Source organism: Lemur catta, chromosome 6 (assembly GCF_020740605.2).
Source record: "Lemur catta isolate mLemCat1 chromosome 6, mLemCat1.pri, whole genome shotgun sequence".
Classification (NCBI taxonomy): Eukaryota; Metazoa; Chordata; class Mammalia; order Primates; family Lemuridae; genus Lemur; species Lemur catta.
Window position 1 is genome coordinate 17,076,052 of NC_059133.1, and position 20,416 is coordinate 17,096,467.

General features: G+C 34.6%; 1 protein-coding gene across 4 annotated transcripts in view; it reads right to left on the reverse strand.

Annotated features, from left to right (window-relative positions):
• HCFC2 (host cell factor C2) overlaps window positions 1-20,416 on the reverse strand; it is a 34,358-nt gene that overhangs the window by 5,518 nt on the left and 8,424 nt on the right. Inside the window, exons 4-13 of one of the 4 annotated variants that reach the window (XM_045553076.1) lie at window positions 19,579-19,787; window positions 17,806-17,890; window positions 15,941-16,047; window positions 15,646-15,834; window positions 9,962-10,129; window positions 9,351-9,403; window positions 4,641-4,818; window positions 3,482-3,685; window positions 2,796-2,869; window positions 722-859 (exon numbers count right to left, since the gene is read on the reverse strand). In XM_045553076.1, the coding sequence (XP_045409032.1) occupies window positions 722-859; window positions 2,796-2,869; window positions 3,482-3,685; window positions 4,641-4,818; window positions 9,351-9,403; window positions 9,962-10,129; window positions 15,646-15,834; window positions 15,941-16,047; window positions 17,806-17,890; window positions 19,579-19,787 (1,405 nt within the window). Of the gene's footprint in view, window positions 1-721; window positions 1,336-2,795; window positions 2,870-3,481; window positions 3,686-4,640; window positions 4,819-9,350; window positions 9,404-9,961; window positions 10,130-15,645; window positions 15,835-15,940; window positions 16,048-17,805; window positions 17,891-19,578; window positions 19,788-20,416 lie in introns of those variants that run through there. The other 3 variants (XM_045553078.1, XM_045553077.1, XM_045553079.1) reach the window with 3 other exon arrangements.

The window sequence follows — 20,416 nt, forward strand, 5'->3', positions numbered from 1 at the left end:
ATTTCATAATTCTTAGAGGGTTAATATCTCATTTACGTATCTATGTCATTTTTATACACACATACATACACGCACAATCACATATATATATGAAGTCCTCTTTAAGGGGCTTCAGAATCCAGGGAAAATTAGATTGTATTCAATAGCATATAGGGGGGCTTTTAGATTTTTTTTAGTTGTAAAATCAGGAATAAAAAAAAATCTCAATAGGAAAAAAAATGTTCCACCCTCTAAACACACTGGTTAACAAAATTAGAAATATTTAAAAAAAATCCTTATCTGTGTTGGTCAGACTAGATTATTTATGACCCAAAACCCAGCTTAGTGACTGTATAAGGTTTTTTTTGGGGGGAGATGGGGTCTTGGCTATATTGCCCAGGCTGGAATGCAGTGGCTATTCACAGGCATGACCATAGCACACTACAGTCTCAAATTCCTGGGCTCAAGAGATCCTCCTGCCTCAACCTTCCAAATAGTAGGGATTACAGGCACATGCCACCACACCCACCTCTAAGATTTTTTAAATGATGTGCTTGTGATATATTTCATAAAAAGATTCTTAACGAAGAATACAAGATAACTTGGTTTCCAGGACTCTCATTTATAGATGGTGGACGGATCTCAATTTCACTCATTCAAGTGACATGAATCAGGGTGATAGAAAAAAAATCTCATTCTTGAAGTTTATAACTCACAGTGCAGAAAATATATCAACAGCTACCTTTGAGATGCTTTGCTTCCCTTTTGGCAGCAAATAAAACTGGCTCACCAAAGCTGTATTATTTTTAAAAATTCCCACATCACACCACTGTCGTTCTACTGCTTTCACCGTGGCCACTGGATTTGAAGGAGTCTCTTTCTAATTTCAGAGAAAGAAAAATTTATGAAGACTCTTATTGAGCATATGAAAAATTTCAAGATTTAATAAGTCCATGCAGTGATCTACAAGTAGGTATATGGATAAACACCACAACATTAATAGCTCATAAGTATATAAAGTCTTAACAGATTAGGTCAACTGACAGTGAAACAGGGATGCCAATTCAAACACAGGAGTGACAGGCATTCTCCAAGTCAGTAGCTCTGTACTATCAACCTAGCTGGAGTTAGCATGCTTTCCAATCAGTGATATGTTAAATTGCCAGCTGTTTTATAGAACATTGTCATTTCAGAGACTCTCTCAGAAAATGTAATTCCTTTAGTGTGACATTACAACTTGCTCTAAAAGGAGCAAGTAAAGAAAAATTCATTCCAAGCTGGCTCATTTCTAGATTCAAAAACAACTAGCAGAAATTCAGTGATCTTTGCACTTGAAATACCTGTGATTCTCCAAACCTAAAGGGAGAAAAAATGTTCAAAACTAAAATGCAATTTGAATAGACTGTACTATACACTAAAGAGGAGTAGATTAAACAGTTTTACATTTTTACCTTGCTTTAAAACAAATAAACTTCCTCTACCTTAAGCTACTTTTAGTGATAAGTGAATTATACTTATCCCTGGAACTAACCTTTTAAAGCCATCTTCTTTATAAATGAGACACTGTTTCCAGAAGCTCAAAACAAATGTGCACTTCAGTTATTTATTTCTGTCTTAAATATATAACAGCAGAGGTACATGCTTATAATTCACATTTTTTGTTATTTAGGCTATCACACATGACAAAGTGAGCTAACTAGAAGAGTTTTTAAAGTTAAAAAAAAAGTAATAGCTTTAAACTTGTTTCATTTTTTAAAGTTGTAAAATCTCTCTTCAACAACTTTTATAAAACAACTGGCTCAAACTTAAATAACAAGTATGATTCTGGCTGATGCACTGCAAAACAGATTCAAGAGAAAAAAGGTTTGTTTTAATAATCCTTCCCTGAGAAGAGTCTAAGAACACTAGGACTTAACATTTTAGAAAGATGAAAGCTGATAAAAGTAAATATATGATCAAAATCCATAAAATCCTGATTGAAAGAAAACTAAAACTATAGACAATTCTTAAAGATTCTAAAAAGTAAATATCAGGTCAGATAAAAACTCTTGCTCATAGCAATAACATTGAAATGACCAATAATAAAAAAAGAACTCAAAAAGTATATAGGTATATATTATGGTTATATTTATCTAATTAAGACAATGTTGGTGTATTTGTAAGGTACTTTCCTGGCATTTTAAGTTTGGTGCCATGCAGACCAATTTTGGCCTTTCATAAAATGACCCAATATCAGAGATTATTGGGCTACCTACCCTACATGTATGTCAACCCAATATTGCAATATTCTGTTGCGCTTCTATTAAGTAGCTAGCAATAGAGCCATCCAAGTTTTATGTTCCATAACACATCCTATCTTTTAACCATTAATGTAATTTACATATATACATACACTTATGTTTGTATATATGTATATATACATACACACACATTTCTGATTACAGAAGTAATATTTCATTATGGGAAAACATATGAAGCATAAAGAAGAAAGTTAAAATTATCTCTGGCTCTACACCTGGAGACAGTCATCTAGCATTTTAGTGTGAATATGTGTAGGTGTATGTGGGAGTATAAAGGCATGTATTGCATGTATTTTTTTTTAAAATTGGGAACACAGCATGTTATTTTTTATCCAGCTTTTTTCACTAAACACTATACTGTGAACATTTTCCTATTCAATTATTTATTTCTAAATTTATGCCAATTCATTACTAAATGAGAACTGAGAATATTTTTATGAATTTACTGAAGTTGCTCAGCATTTAGACGCACATAATCATCTGTAAACATGCATCACCACCAGGTCATGTACTTACAGAAAATGGCATTGCTGCAGGTTGGGTCTCTACACGGCTAATCTTAGTTGCAGGCAGTGCACATGTTTCATCAACTAAAAATTAAATAATTCATCAGATAAGATTTATATAATATTATCAAACAGACATATTAAAATATAATTTATAAATATACAAATACTTAATACCACCAAACTGTACATTTAAAAATGGTTAAACAGTAAATTTTAGGTGTATTTTCCACAATAAAAAATTAGCCAGAGGCCATTATATTGTTATTCACAAAAATTAGTGATATGGACCTTTAACTCAACTTTGATGACTAGCTAAAACTTCAAAGAATGTTTACCAAAGGTGAAACACAATTCCTACTGCTAAAGAATAAGAATTTACAAAGTTAGAAATCAATTAAGCTGGAAAAATTGTTAATCCATAGTCGAGAACTAATCTTGTCTTAAAAGAAAACTTCGCTAAATTTACTTGCGGTGGGGAAGATATTCTGATTATATTTCAACAGTGTGTGCTAATCTAAATATTTTATGTAAGGCAGCAGAGAGTATTTTCTAAAATGGTTTTAATGAAATACTTTATCTGCTTATACATGAATCAATCCAAAATGAAATACAATTCCCACATAAGACAAGTAAGTTTGATGAATTTATATACAAAAATGGTTCAAAATACAGTATGTGAAACACATTTCAAACCTTCAGATTTGGTACTGAATGTTGTTAGTGAAGTTTCATCTTTAACAACAGCCCCATTTGTACTGGATGATTCAGTTTTAATGGCCTGCTGGGTTACCATAGTTTGTGCGCCAGAAACAGTACTGGATGCAGAAGTTTCAGGGATTACTGTTCTTACGTCCAGGCAACTACTTAGAACACCTACATTTGCTGAAGTGTGAGGACCTAAAAGAAAAAGAAAAACATCAAGTTATTGTACTATATTATTATTAATATAATACCTGCAGACAATGGTTGTATCATATAGTTCTGTCATAAAATTATTGGTTCTTTCGTGCTCATGTGTATGAATTAACCATTAGGCATAAAGTATTTAGAAAAATACATTATATCCATAATGTATTAATATAGCCAATTTCTCAGCTCCCTCTTTCATTCTAAACATTGAACCTTTGTTCTTGACTCTGCTAAACAAATATTTACTAAATGACTAGTATTACTAGGCACGGATCTGGGTGCTAGGGAAATAGAGATAACAAGATAGAAAAAAATCCCTGTTCAGAATAATTTCAGAAAATGTTAAGTGCTAAGAAATAAAACAGTGTAATGGAATAGTGACATTGAACATATTGTCGAACCTTAAACGTCATATAAGAACTTGCCTCACTTTAATTCTATAGCTCATAACCAATTACTATACAGGTAAGTGTTTACTTGGTATTTTGACATCATTCTAGCTAGGTTCAATATGGTAGGTAATTTATTATTAAGAAAATGGATCAAAATTGTGTAACGGTCAGGCACAGTGGCTTATGTCTGTAATCCAGCACTTTGGGAGGCTGAGGTAGGAGGACTGCTTGAGGCCAGAAGTTTGAGACCAACCTGGGCAGCATAGCAAGATCCCCATCTCTACAAAAAATAAAAAAATTAGCCAGGTGTAGTGGCATGTACCAGTAGTCCTAGCTACTTGGGAGGCTGAGGCAGGAGGATTGCTTGAGCCCAGGAGTTTAAGATTATAGTGAGCTATGATCATGCCACTGCACTCCAGCCTTGGTGACAGAGCAAGACTCTTGTCACAAACAAAACCCCAACTGTGTAACATTTACTTTTTCAATGACTCTAAAATTCCCTACCAATTTTACAAAAAGCTTTAGTTTTATTTAAAATGCCATCCTTATACCTTCATTTTTCCTTAGCATATCCACCACACAACTATTATGATTAGAAGCATTAGATGACAAAGACGAATGTAAAATGGCATTAGAGTCCGTCAATGCTTTAAAGTCTGGTTTGTTTTTCACTGAAGTTCCTTTCATGCCTGTATGTTCAATCTTTGCACTGTTTACTGTATCACTGATCTACAAGAAATAAAATAGTTTACTGTAGCAAGCAATATTCATTAAAATAGAAATACATGTAAAAAACAAACAAAATACTTTGCAATTTAAGTTTACCAAAATATAAAACATTTAAAAATTAAATCCTTAATTTCTATAGGATTATTCTTAAATTATACAATGGTTTTTAAGAGAACAATTACTTTTCACTTAATCTCCAAAAAGACTAGTTTTGAAGGGAAAAGGGAGGGAGTATTTTGAGGGAAAAAAAAAAATCTACATCTTCATAAATGGTAGCTAGTATTACAAGTAAATATGTAGGTAGGTAACAGGATAAAACACCAAAGCTACTGAGTTTAACATTCTGGCCAAATTTCCTTAAAGGTCAGACAGGTATACTTAAGATCTGATGACTCCTAAAAGTAAAATCTCAGTTACATGGAACCTTCATGCAAATAAATTATTCTATATGACTGCGTTTTCCATATGTATATATAAAGATTAAATATACATACATATCATTATTCTTTACTGTTAAACATTTTGGATAAGAATGTTCCTAATTACATTTTTCTCTGCCTTCTTAAATACACTATAATGAACACATTTAAACTTTTTGTTAATTCAGGTCATCAATGTGAACATCAGTTATTGTATAGCAAAACATATAGGTCTACTGAACCATAAAAGTGACTTGGTTTCATTCAAATACCCCAATATTGCTGCTCCTTTTTATTTACCTATTTTTTGTTACTTTTCTGTTTTTATCATAAAATTTTATAATTTCTCATGGCTCTAAAGATACTTGTCCCCTAGACATACCCTGTACTTGCCCTTAATTGGTGGTGCTACTATTAATAAGTGATGATGATGATAACAGCCACAACCATTATGTGAGGCATTGTGCCAGGCAGTATGTACGTATTTATAAACTCTGTATCTTCCTTAATCTTCACAAGAATCCTATAAGTTGGATAATATGACCCCTGTTTTATAGATGAAGAAAATAAAATAGAAATACATGTAAAACACCAGCAAAATAATTGCTCCAGAAACAGAGCTAGAATTTGAATCTAGATTTATTTCATTCTAAAGTCTCCATATTATAGTGTCTCTAATGTACTCTTTGCTTAAAAATCAGATACTCTAACTAAAATTTTATACAATAAGAATAAATAAATCCTGATATTTTTGGTTAAACATGGTAGATTAAACACATTTGTTTCAGGAGATTTCTCTAAAAACTCAATTCAAATGATCAGAAAGGAATTTTTAAAAAATATGAAGATACAAATTTGTAAGGAAAAAGAGAATGGGAAAAGAGACAATAGTAGGTAAGATGTAAATCAGAAAAAAGTAGAAGCTAAGAGCCTTCTCCTAACTGCAAAGTCACCAGATATGACCCATTTGTGCCACAGAGCCCAGGAAGGCATCCACTGCTGTGGTGGCAGAGGTGCACAGTGCAAGAAAATACTGGGGGATTGTCACACAGAAGCCTGGATAAGAAGTGCTGAGGCCCTAGCTCTGCTCTCCCAGCACACAAAGCCAGAGAAATTCCTCTCTCCTATTCTGAAGAGAGGAAATAGGTAGAAAGGTTGAAATGAGACGCTCTAGACTCTCATTTCAGTACAGTATCTCTCAAGTAACGCAAAAAAGTATAGGGAGAGGCACCCACACTGAAAACAGGAATTAAGTATAAGTCCACATGTTGAACAGACAGATGTCCCCCCTCCAATTCCTATGATAGGCTCTAAAAATACTGACAGTCATGCTTTATAACCCTCCAGCAAGAGGCTGGAGAATTCTCAGGGGAAATTCATTGGTCTAAGAAAAAAGACCCACAGATACTGATATTTGTGGGGCCTCAACTAATTACCTTTGATAAGGTCTACTCATCAACAAGCCATGCCCACATGCATAGCCCTTCCAAGCTCCTTTTTAAAGCCTCACTTTAAATGTGAAATACAACCAACCATCACCAGTCACTAATGTGAAAGTCCAAGATCAAACAAATTAAAAAATAAAAAGGAGCTTGAAAAAAAGAAATACTGCAGAGAGCAGAATAAAACTCCAAATTCCAAAAAAGCACAATTCTTGAAGAGATAGGGAAGATAGTATATTTCTGAACCAAAAATAAGATGCTATAACAGAAATAAAGAATAAGATCAGGCTTTTGGAAGTTAAAACTGTGGTTGAACATATTTAAAAATTGGCAAGAAGATTTATAATTATAAAATGAAGAAATTTTTCAGAGAGTAGAATAGACAGAGAAAATAGAAGATAAAAAGGAAAATTAGAGGACAGTTCAGGAGGATGATCATTCAACAGAAATGTTAAAAAAAATTAACAGAGAGAAAAGAGAGGAAAGAAATAATCAATTATGAAAGCCTTGAGTTTCCAGGACAATGGTTCCACTGAGTATGTAGCACAACAAATGAAGACATACACTGTAAGGTACATCGTTATTGAAATGTCAGAATACTAGAGATAAAAACAAAAAAATTAGGTCACATACAAAGGATCAGGAACTGAAGTGGATCAGACTTCTAAATAGCAACACTGAATGCTAAAAGGCTCTAGAAAAATGTTATAAATTTCTGAGAGAAAAGCTTCCAATATAGAATTTTATAATCCAGCCAAACTATCAGTTAAATGCGAATAGACTAAAGACATTTTCAGATATGTAAGATCGCAAAAAGTTTACCTTTCATAAGCTGTTTCTCAGGAAACTACTAGAGGGAGGGTTACAACAAATAAGGGAAAATATCGAGGAAGAGGAATAAATGAGGTCAAGAAACATAGGTTCTAACACAAGAAAGAGATAAAAGAAATTCCTAATATGAAACTAATGAAAGTTCTAAGATGAGTGCTGTGCAGCAAGCCTGAAAAAGAACAAGTACAGACCAAAGCATGAGAACAGAGGGGTCCAGGAGGGATGGTTCCAAGGGGGCAAAAAAGGAACTACCTTATATTTCTGATATTTTGAGAAGTTTTATAATTTTGTTGGAGAATTTGAGTATGAATTAATAATAGACAAGAAGAAAACTAAGCAAGTGAAAAAGTGAGGCAGTTAACGCCAGGAAAAAAAAAATTGTATGAGAAAGCAACAATGCTCATAGAACACTACATGGCTTACCTGTGAATATGTCACCATCATAATGTAAACATCAAATCATAATGCAACTAAAACTATGTGAAGGGTGTGGGAAGGGGAAAGGAGAGGATGAGGTAATATTTTAAGTGATCATCAAATTTTCATCTTCCATTATTGAAGATAGCTGATCTAAAAGTAGAACGCCAAGATATTTAGAAGTACAGTAGACCCTTGAACAACATAGGTTTGAACTCCATGGGTCCACTTCTGTGCGGGTTTTTTTCAATAAATACAGTTGGTCACCCGTATCCATAGGTTCTGCATCTTCAGCCAAACACAGATGGAATATACAGTATTCATGAGATGCAAAAACCAAGGACACGGAGGGCTGAGTTTTTATATCCACAGGTACACAAGGCCAACTGTAGGACTAGAGTATGCTTAGATTTTGGTATTTGTTGAGTGTCCTGGAACCAATCCCCTGCAGATACCAAGGGATGACTGTACATAGATACTGAAAGAAAGCTACGATAGTTGAAAGTAGTTGCTTCTAAGGAGCAGGAACTAGCAGCAGGCAGGGACTGGGTAGGAAACTACTGCTCTTCATCATAAGCCTTATAGTACCATCTAAATCTGTGATATACACACACAATACCCATGTATAATATATAATCAACATATAACATATGTATACATATAAATGTCTAATATAACAGTCGGCTCACAAATAAACTGTATGAGATTTACTTGTAATACCCCCTTCCTGACATACTATAAGTATGGCATGACATACTTCCTGACAAACACCCTTTCTGCATATTACTGGTCCTGAGTCAGGCTCAGAACATGTCAGCCTACACCTACATCACTTTCCTTGAAAAGAGTCTACTGATATAGATAGCAATTTCCCAGAAAAAAATAATGCATCTTAGTCAGTTTATTCATTAGTCTCCACAAAGACCAACTGCGAAGCACTTCATAAATAAGAAATAACCTCATATACACAGGTGCTCAATTTAGCAACTGATATTTTTGATAAACAAAATAATAAAAAATATATTTCATACATATTTGTAAAGTGCCTCTTTAGAAGTTTAAAATGTACATGTGTAACATTTAGAAATGGTAAAATACAGACATAAGTATAAATTGTAATGAATTAGTCTGATCTATTTAATGAGGATAGGCTTCTCTCAACCAGGGGTTCTCAATTTAGGCTTCTGTCACAATGATCTGTGAAGCTTTCTTTAAAAACAGAGCTTCCTGGGTATTGTCCTAAAGATTCTGCTTCACTAGATCTGAGGAAGGACCTGGGAATCTGTGTGAGTGTTTGTTTCTCTCAGAGATGATTCTGATGTGCAGTCACAGTTAAGGACTCCTTTCCTAGAGTAATATGCTAACATTCAATGAAAATTGCGTAACCACAAACATTCATACCATCATAAACTTTTTAACTTACACTGTTAGGAACGATGCTATTACTGCCTTGTCTGTGAGGGTCCATCCTGACTCCTGTAGGAATGAAAAAGTTCAGACTGATATGCTCTTATGTAGCTTCAAGAAGATATATTATAATCAAATATTTTTTAAAGTTACATATTAAGGATAAAAAAGTAGTATTTTTATCAAAGTTCTTAATAGTTTGCTTAAGTTGACTGAAATCCTCTCTGGAAAAATGTGTAAAATTAAACTTGCTTTTACTTTCCAAGTGTCTGTTTCGTTAAAAATACTTTTTAAAAAAAGCTGGAAAAACACAAAAAGAAAAAAAGCTGAGATGTTTACGGAAGTGAATTAAAACCATTTGCTGAAGTAATGTGTCAAATCAAGAAAGTGTATCAGACTGAACTGCAGAAAAAATATCCTATTGTACATGTCTACGTGTTCTACTACATCATAATGGTAAGACAGCCAAGTTTCAGAGTTGAAACTCAACATATGTAATTCACCAGGCATGAGCCATAATATAATAAAATTTCTTAAAGCAAGCCTAATCACAGACTTCTCTGAAGTATCTTTACTCAAAAGCATATGAGCATACATACTTTCATTAAGTGTGAAAATATATGGTACCTTGCATATTTGGTGCCGCTGAAGAATCTGACGATGTAGCTTGATATGGCAAGTCTGTGTTCAACTGCAAAAGATAGCCCTCAACTGTGGGCACTTCATCCCATTTGACATGAAAAGAGTTGGTAGTGGCTTTGATCAGCTGTACTTGTGATGGTGCTGGTGGTTTTTCTAAAGAACAATATTGATATTATACATTTAAATCTCACTTAGTATCAAGAGTTTGCCTATATAGTTTGTGTAAACTGGAGTTTTGAAAACATTAGCAGTGAATATTTCATTTGTTTACCAAGAGAGGGAAAATTTACTCAGATAAACATAGCTACAGTAGGTCAAATAAAAAGTTTAGGGCTCTGATTCCATTTTTTTATTTAATTCCTTATACAAATAAATCTACAAACAAAATAATCCAGTACCAAAATACTTGAGTCACCAGATTCAGAAAAGTGTTTAATCCTAAAAGGAGTTGGGGGGGAGCCAAGTATTATATGATTATAGCTACATTATTTTACCTTCCTTAGAAATTCTAATATTTTTAATATTATGAACCAATTCTCAGCTAACAGCATACATGCTAGAAATTCTGTTAATGTGAGCAAAGATGACTTGAACATGATATTTTGGAAAACATAATTTCTCTTCAGTTAATACCCTCTTATCAAGACTTAAACTACACAAAACAGGTAATTACCTTGAAATACACCAACATTTCCAATATCACCAACATTTCCAAAACAAGTAACAATTATAGACTCTTACAGCTGGAAAAAAGGATCTGAAATTATTTCTACAATATCCTTGTATTCTTTTTCTTTGTATACCTACCATATCAGGGAACTCACAACTCAGAGGCAGTACATTCCTGTTTGGGCAGTGACATAAGAAAATGTATTCTTCTAATGAACTGAAATCTATAAGCCTATAAATTCATCCTTATAGAACAAATCTAATATCTATCTCATTTTTAAATATGTATCTTTAGAGTAGGGGGTCAGTAAACTATGGGCCATGTGCCAGATTTATCCCAGGCTTGTTTTTGTAAATAGTTTTATTGAAACAACAGTTAAGCTCATTTGTTTATGTATTGTCTATGGCTGCTTCCATGCTAAAACAGCAGAGCTGAGTAATTACAACAGAGACCTCAGGACCTACAAAGCCTAACATATTTACATTCTGCTCCTTTACAGAAAAAAAACTGATGACTCTGTTTTAGAGGATAATAGTTCCTTCAACTATTCCCATGTAAATTCCTCCATGATCCTACTCACAATCCAGTTTATTTATGTTTCTCAAAGTAAGGCAACCCAGACCTGAACAAAAGCAGATAGTAAGAAGATAAATCCAAGAGGTACATTCCCCACATAATAGAAGTTACATGAAAAAAGAATAGGGAAAACAGAAGGGTGAAAATCAATAAAATAAATTCCCCAGAACTGAAGAACATGAATTTTCAGACTAAAAGTATTCACCTAGTACTCAGCACAATGGATACAAAGTACATATAACAAAGCAAGTCATTATGAAATTTAAAAACAGTGGGGACAAGAGAAAAATCCTAAAAGCTTCTAGAGAAAGGGGAGGGAAAAAAGATCACATTTAAAAGCACCAAAAATCAGAAGTGGTTTGGATTTCTCAACAAAAACACTGAAAGCTTAAATACAACAGAACGATGCTTCCGAAATTCTGAAGGATAATGATTTCCAATGTAAAATTTCATTTCCATTCAAAGTGCCAATTAAGTGGGAAGGAAGACTAAACACATTTTCAAACAATGCAAGATCTCAAAAAAGTTATCAGCTGTGCACCCTCTTCCTGGGATGTTTTCCACAAAAAAAATGAGGAAGTAAGCTAAGAAAAGGAAAAATACGGGATCCAGGAAACAGGGAATCTGGCACAGGTGAGAAGCAAAAGATATCCCCAGGAGGATGATGGAGACTCTAGGATGATAGTTGTGCTCAATTTGTAAAGGGCAACCATCCCAAATTAGAGCAGGAGAGCTTTCTTTAAGATGATAAAATTTGACAGAGTATCTGATGCTTCTAACCATATCAGAAGAGATTTAAACAAATAGTGGATGGACTGAATTAGTGGTAAGTACATACAGATCTAAAACAAATAAAATTGACAATTATCACTTCATGGTAAATAAAAAATTGTGGAAGGAAGGCTCAATTGTGAATAGTATTTATATAGTCATAATGTAAACACTGAATACCCATCTAATGAAATTATGTTATAATCATATTGAGAGAATGGTGGGTACGGAAGGTGTATGGGAGACAGGTAAAGAAAGGTAGGAAGAAGAGCTAAATCCTTAATTTCCACAGTAGAAAGTGAGCATAATATGCCTAAATTGGAAAAAAAATCCAAATAACAATATAGGCATGTGATATAGGGATATGGAAATAAATACCCAAAGAATCATTTAACAGAGTTAAGAACAGATGCTTACAAAGCAAGAAAACAAAGGACTGCTATCTTTCATTAAAAGCCTCATACAATTCTATTATTCTTTTAAATGCTATGAAATGCACAAAGTTTAACTAAAAGTGAAAAAAAGGCAAAATGAAGAGCCTTTGCTTCCCCTCAAAATTGATGCTTAACTTATCTAACTTTTGCCCTTATTCATAGTGGCCATTATTACTTTTAGATGGATATTGGTGTCTGAAGCCTTTTATGAAAATGTTCATCGAAAAACTGGCCATTCAGGTCCAATAGTTTTTTGCCCTTTTAAGTCACAGATCCTTTAGAGAACCCGGTTAAAATGATATAATTCTACAAAGAAAAATTCACTCATATACATTTTTCATCCAATTTCAGAGAACTGAAGCTTATCCTCAGACTTCAGTTAATAATTCCCAATTTCAAAGATGAATCAGTAAGTTTAATTTTCTATATTTCTTTCCCACTTGCTAATATGTGCTTCTTCCACAGAAAGCATTTAGTCTCTAACTTAATTGTTCCATTATTTTTTTCAACTATCTTAATTTAATTTTATTTTATACATTTTTTTAAATTGAGATAGGGTCTCACTCTTTTGCACTGGCTAAAGTGTAGTGGTGTGATCAAAGCTCACTGCAGCCTCAAACTCTGGGGCTCAAGCAATCCGCCTGCCTTAACCTCCCGGGTAGCTGGGACTACAGGTCATACCACCACACTTGGCTAATTTTCTTATTTTTTATAGAGGTCTCGCTATGTTGCCCAGGGTGGTCTCAAACTCCTGGCCTCAAGTGATCCTCCCACCTCAGCCTCCCCAAAGTGCTGGGATTATAGGCATGAGCCACTATGTCTGGCCTTAATTTTAATATTAAACTATTTTTACTTTATAAAAGTAATACATGCTACTGTAGAAAATACAGGTAAGGAAAGAGAAAAGCTTTGAAGAAAATATCTAATCTCAGCTCTGAGATGATACTTTGGTATGTACCCTTCCAACTTTTCTATTTATAACTTTAAAAAAAACTAGAGTCATGGGTATGTTTTATAATCTGCTTTTCTCATATAACATCACATATTATATCTCCAGATCTAATTTCTCTACTGGCCTCCAGATTTGTTTATTCATTCAACTGCCTACTTGATCTTATTTCAAACTTAGTATAGTCTAAATGGAACTCGTAATTCTCTCCACAAGGCTGTTTTCCCTTAGTCTTCCCCATCTCAGTAAATTATTCATGCTAAAAATTTCACTCTCTTTTCTTCCCTTTCTGTCCCCTGCCACACTCAATTTATCAGCCAGTTCTGCCAACAAGAACTCCAAAATATATCCTGAATTTATCCATTCCTCCTCTTCTCCATTGTCACCACTGTAGTCTAACACACTTCTTTTACTACTGCAAGAGCTTCTAACCTGACTCCCTGTGTGCAATTTATTTTCCACATAACTGCCAGTGACCAATCCAAAAGTACATCAGATCATGTAACATCTCTCCTTCAAACTTACACATAACTTACCACTGTACTTTAAAAATAATTTAAACTCGGTTGAGCGTGGTGGCTCACGCCTGTAATCCCAGCACTCTGGGAGGCTGAGGCGGGAGGATTGTTTGAGCTCAGGAGTTCAAGACCAGCCTGAGCAAGAGTGAGACCCCATCTCTACTAAAAAAAATAGAAAGAAATTAGCTGGACAACTAAAAATATATAGAAAAAATTAGCCGGGCATGATGGCACATGCCTGTAGGCCCAGCTACTCAGGAGGCTAAGGCAGTAGAATGGCTTGAGCCCAGGAGTTTGAGGTTGCCGTGAACTAGGCTGAAGCCACGGCACTCTAGCCGGGGTAACTGAGTGAGACTTTGTCTCAAAAAAAAAAAATAATAATAATAATAATTTAAACTCTACCATGATGTTCAAGGCCCTCATGATCTGACTTGTGGTCACCTCTCTAACCTGCATTCCTACACTCTCCTCTTTGTTTACTCAGCTCAAATCTGCTCCCAAACATGCCAAGTGTTCCCATCTCAGCAAATAGTCGTACTTGTTTGCTCTTCCTGCAGTGGTTTCCACAGTCTTTTACATGGGTAGCTCCTGCTCACCATTTGGATCATATCCCATGTCACTGCATCACAGAGGCCTTTTCTGACTACCCACTCTGAAGCAGCCACGACCCCCCATTCCCAGTACCTCCCATCACTATCTCATGTCTTCACGTACTTACCAGAAACTCAACTTATTTTGTTCGTTTGTTTGATTACTGCTTGTTATCTCCCTGCCCTCTCAGAATGTAAGTTCCTTGAGAGTAGGGACATTATCAGTCTTGTTCATTGCTATATTCTCAGCATTTAGAACAATTCCTGCTACACAGCTGTCAATAAATAAATATTTATTGAAAATGGATGTGAATTCCACATTACAAAATTTCTGGTGCTCCAGTATTTTTGAAAAAACTTTTTATTTTGGAATAATTTCAGATTTGCAGAAAAGTTGCAAAGACAGTACAGTGCTGCCATAATACATAACCCTAGCTTTCTCTCTTCCTCAGCTTCCCCCCAACATTAACTAATTCATTAAAACTAAGAAATTACCATTGCTACAATACTATTAACCAAACTACAGACTACTCAGATTTCACCAGTTTTTAATTAATGGTTATTTTTTTTCTAGTATCTAATCCAGAATCCACATTGCATTTAGTCTTCATGTCCCCTTAGTCTCCTCCAATTTGTGATTATTTCTTAGTTTTTCCTTGTTTTTCATCACTTTGAAACTTTTGAAGAGTACTGCTCACATATTCTGTATAATATCTAGAATGTCCCCCCATGTGGGTTTGTATGATATTTTCTCATGATTAAACTGGGGTTATGGATTTTTGAGAAGAGTTCCACAGAGGTGAAGTACGTACTTATTACATGATATCAGGGGGATAAATGATATCAACATGACATCACTAGTGACATTAACCTTGATCACTTGATTAAGGTGGTTCTTGCCAGGTTTCTCAACTGTTAGGCTACTATTTTTCCTTTTCCATATCTACTGTTTGCAGTCTACACTAAATCCAGTCTACACTCAAGGAGAGGGGAATTAATACACTCTTCTGGAGTGGGGAGTACCTACATATATCATTTCTTCCATTCATTTTTAATTATCGGAAAGATAGGCAGTGGCATTTACTGTAAGTCTCAAAAGACAGATATTATTTGAGGATTTACCTAAAAAAAAAGTTTTATTTGTTAAATACTCTTACCTACCAGTATCAAGATACCAAAGATCCTTGCAGCAAACTTGACTATTCAGTGCTTTTTTGTAACCATCTCTTCCACTCCAAAAATACAAACGTGTGCCAATTGCAACAGCACAGTGTCCAGCTCTGGGTCTTGGCCTTGAATTTTTTTTATCTTCCTGAGAATCTGATACTAGCGTGGTCCATTCTGCTGTATCTAAAAAGACAGAAATATCCATGACTAATCTATTGCTCTTAAACCACAAAATAAAGGTTTTTTTGCTAATAATTTTATTTCAATGAGTAACTCTTAAAAGACTCACCCAGGTTTAGGTAAGAAAATGAACTGGTACATCTCCATTCACAATCATGAGATGAAGCCTCAATATTTTCCCCCTTATGGGGAACCCATCCACCAAAAACGTACATCCTGAACAACAACAAAAAACAAGAACATGAAGTAGCTGATTTAATTTTACTTTTTGGATTTGAAATGCTAAGAAGAGTAGGCTTAAATTTCTTATTTGTTGACTCAAAGCTTCAGAACTATTCACTTACTTATCACTGTCAAGGTAATGGGAATAAGAAGATGAATAAAATAGTTTTCTTTTAAGAATTTACAATTTTATAAAGCAATAGATAATCAAAATTATTTCTCTCTGGCAAGTTACTTAAAGTGAGGAATATTTCAATTATAATACATTGGAAAATCAAAATTGTCTATAATACAGTAAGGGTACCTAGTCAGAAATATACCCAAATGATCTATGATATCCAAAGCCAAATATAGAATTGTATGCACACAGCAACCAAAGACGATTAAATTTCATATAACTTTGGTCACTGATATCACTTTTAAAAACTTCAAACTGTGTTTCTCAGGGCCCTAGTGCCCTAGTTCTTTTTTTTTTTTTTTTTGGTAATAGGGTCTCACTCTGTTGTCTGGGCTAGAGTTCAGTGGCATCATCATAGCTCAATGCAACCTCAAACTCCTGGGCTCAAGCAATCCCCTAGAAGTTCTTAAGACAAGGCTAATGGCTGCTCGAGGAGAAAGGCTCATCAGGCAAAGCTTAGGGCCCATGTGACCTCATGCCAACCAGAGCTCTTTTTTTAAAATCTATTTTTTATATTGGGGTTCCAGTGGAAAATTTCATTTTATAAAAGGTTCTGCTGTCACACAAAAAAAATGTATGTTATAAGATTCTGTTTAAATGTAAAGACTATTCTGTTTGGTTTTGAGGATACTTTTAAGAAAGAACTAATGAGGTTCTAAATTACAATTGTAGTTTCCTAAAACATTACATTTAAGGTTAAATCCCTACACTAGTAAATACTTCATTAAATTCTACTTAAACAGTACTCCTAATTGTGGCAAAGTGTTGCACAAATAAGGGAATTTGTTGATGGTAGTAGTTGCTAACCTTTATAGTGTACTCTGTATGTACCACGAACTGTTCTAAGCATTTTATATGTACTAATCCATTTACTCTTCATTACAACTTTGTAAAGTAAGTTTTACTTTAATCCCCACTGTATACTTGAGAAAACTGAGGTACAGAAAAATTAAGTTTACTTGCCCCAGGTCATATAGGACAAGCACCAAAGCTGAGACTTGAATCCAAGTTATCTGGTTACAGAGTGTGTATTCTAACCATAACTCTATATTGCCATCTAAAGCGTAATCATTACAAGTTTGTGCCTGATACAAATCAAGCACTATCAAATATATGTAGAAAGAAATAGTGAGGTGGGTATGCCAAACCTGTTGACAGATGATCAGTTTGACAACACCGTGCCTTACATTTATGTAATGCCTACTTTGTACAAGGCATTGTGAGGAATGTAAAGAAGTAAAAGAGATAGTATGAAAGGAAAATGGCACACTAAGTATTTTAGCTTTCATAGACAAATTATTTTAGCTTTAGTAAGCACAAACTTTGCTAAGTTTAATAATCTATTTCCAAGAAACTAGTATTGTGAGGATTTAAAGTAAAAAAGATAGTGTGAAAATGGCACACTAAGTATTTTAGCTTCCACAGACACATTATTTTAGCTTCAATAAGCACAATCAAACTTTGTTAAGTTTAATAATCTAGTCCCAAGAAACTAGTAGCATGATTTTTCTTTGTGTGCATCTCTCTCAAGTTGGTTTTCAAAAAGCAAAAGCAAAATACAAAAAATACCATACTTGTTTCCTATAAGACTAGCCGTATGAAGGCTTCGTGGAAGTGGCACTGTCCCTTTGGTTTCTGGTTTTGACCATGACATGGTTTCTAAAAGTAAAAATAATCATATTAGCAATTTAACAACAGCAAATTACAACTTCATAATTTCTAAAAATAAATCAAAGACTTGTCAAAATGAAGGAAAAATATTTTAACAGTTATTTGAACTTCATCTTAAAATAAACATTTCCAGCTGACATAAATTACCAATCAGAAATCTACTTACACATGAACATTAGTACAGTTAACTCTCTGTATTGGTGGTTCCCTTGTTTGTGGATTCAACCCACCATGGATCAAAATATTCAGAAAAAAAATCGAGTCTGTACAGACTTTTTTTCCTGTCATCATTTCCTAAATAATACAGTATAACAACCATTTACATGGTATTTACATTGTATTAGCTATTATAAGTAATCTAGACATGATTTAAAGAATACAGGAGGATGTGCAAATAACTACACTATTTTATATTAAGGACTTGAGCATCCATGGATTTTGGTATTGAGGGGAGGTTCTGGAACTGATCCTCCATGAATACTTAGAGATGACTTTATTTCTAATGGAGAAGTGCACTTAGGGTGCCACTAATTTTGAATTAAGAACAATATTAGGGATTTTACTATCTATCTATCTATTTATTTATTTTGAGACAGAGTCTTGCTCTGTCGCCCTAGTTAGAGTATAGTGGCATGATCATAGCTCACTGCAACCTCAAACTCCTGGGCTCAAGCAATCCTCTTGCCTCAGTCTCCCAAGTAGCTGGGACTATAGGCACACGCTACCATGCCCGGATAATTTTTCTATTTTTAGTAAATACGGGGTCTCGCTTTTGCTCAGGCTGATCTTGAACTCTTGAGTTCAAGCAATTCTGCCTCGGCCTCCCAGAGTACTAGGATTACAGGCATGAGCGACTGTACCTGGCTGGGATCTTACCATTTTAATACATTGACTGCCACACTAGAAAAAAAGTTTTCCTTGGGGCCATGGTGTTTTATTATGAAAATAGAATAAAAACTTCAAAACCAAAATGATTCTTCTTAATTTAATGAAAAATTTGTTATTTTTTATTGTTTTCTGTGCATGAGTTACATGCAACCTGAAAATTGGTTCCTATGGCTCCCAAGGTGAAGAGACATGTGAGTTACATATGCTTCATGAGGCCCAGGCTCAAAACTAGCATGAGTTAAATAAAATTCACATGGCAGTTAATGTGTTAAATAAAAGCACATGGTGTAGAAGATAGTCAAAGGTGAGAGGCACACTACCCTCCAATCATTCATTCCTAGGATCCCTTTAGAAAGAATCATCTACAGGTATTTTACTGACCAGCAACAATATATTGGTAATGATACATTTCCTATAGATAGCATAACCTTATGAAGTTATCATCCCCAACAGGACACTTTTCAGTGTGCAAAGGTACTGTAATATTGACAATTACATGGGACAATAAGCATAAACCAGGACTAACCCAGGCAAACCGAAATATATGGTAACTCTACTTATAGGAAACACAGAAGAGTTACTGTTATAAATTAATTATTAATTTGTTCAACTGGATTTATCAGCAACCATTCACAACACATCTAAGGGGCCCCTGTGGCTACAAGTGCTGGTTATAAATCTAAGTACAACTAAATAAATATTGCAATCAAAAATATTTTTCAGAGCATTTTTTTAATTTGCCTTATTAGTCATAACCAGTTCCTGAGCCTGAATCAAGTTAAGCTTACCTAAGTCAAGCTGCCATAGGTCATCCAGGCGAGCACCACACATTCCGCCAAAAACATACATCTTAGGACTTCCAGAATCTTTTTTGCAATATATAACAGCTGTGTGGGATTCTCTTGGAGAAGGCACAACCCCTTTAGTCATGGGAATGCTCCAACCCACAACACCTGAACCATGCTGTAGCTCCAACTCATAGAAATCATTTAAATATCTAGGATATCATGAAAGAAATTAAAACATTCAGATAATATATACCCTTTACTTGCATTTTGTTTCTATTTTTAAAGATAATGTGTGCCCACTGTGAAAAATTCATATAGTACAGAAAGGCATTAGGAGAGAGAAACCCCAGACCTCATTCATTCAACACATACTTATCAAACACTACTATGTACCAGGCACTGTTCTGGGGTTTAATAGTAAACAGAAGAGATAAAAAAAAAATCCTGCCATCATTTATCCAACACACTTATCAATGACAACTATGGTGGTTTTAAAACATAGCTGCAAATCCTCTGACATTCCTCCTATCAGGAGGTTGGGTCTATGTCTCCTTCCCCAGATTTTGGGCTGGTTTGTGATTGCTTCAATTAATGGTGTATGGGGAAATGACACTATGTGACTTCTGAGGCTGGGTCATAGAAGACCAACACAGCTTCACTAGAACACTCACTCCTGAAATTCTGAACCACCATGTAAGAAATTCAACTCCCACAAAACCACCCTCTGGAGAGGCCATATGTAGTCACATAGGGCACACAGCCAGTTGAGTCTGTCCTAAGGCCATCTCAGTTGAGGCATCGGACATGGGAGTAACCCTTTGATTATCTATTGCTTTAT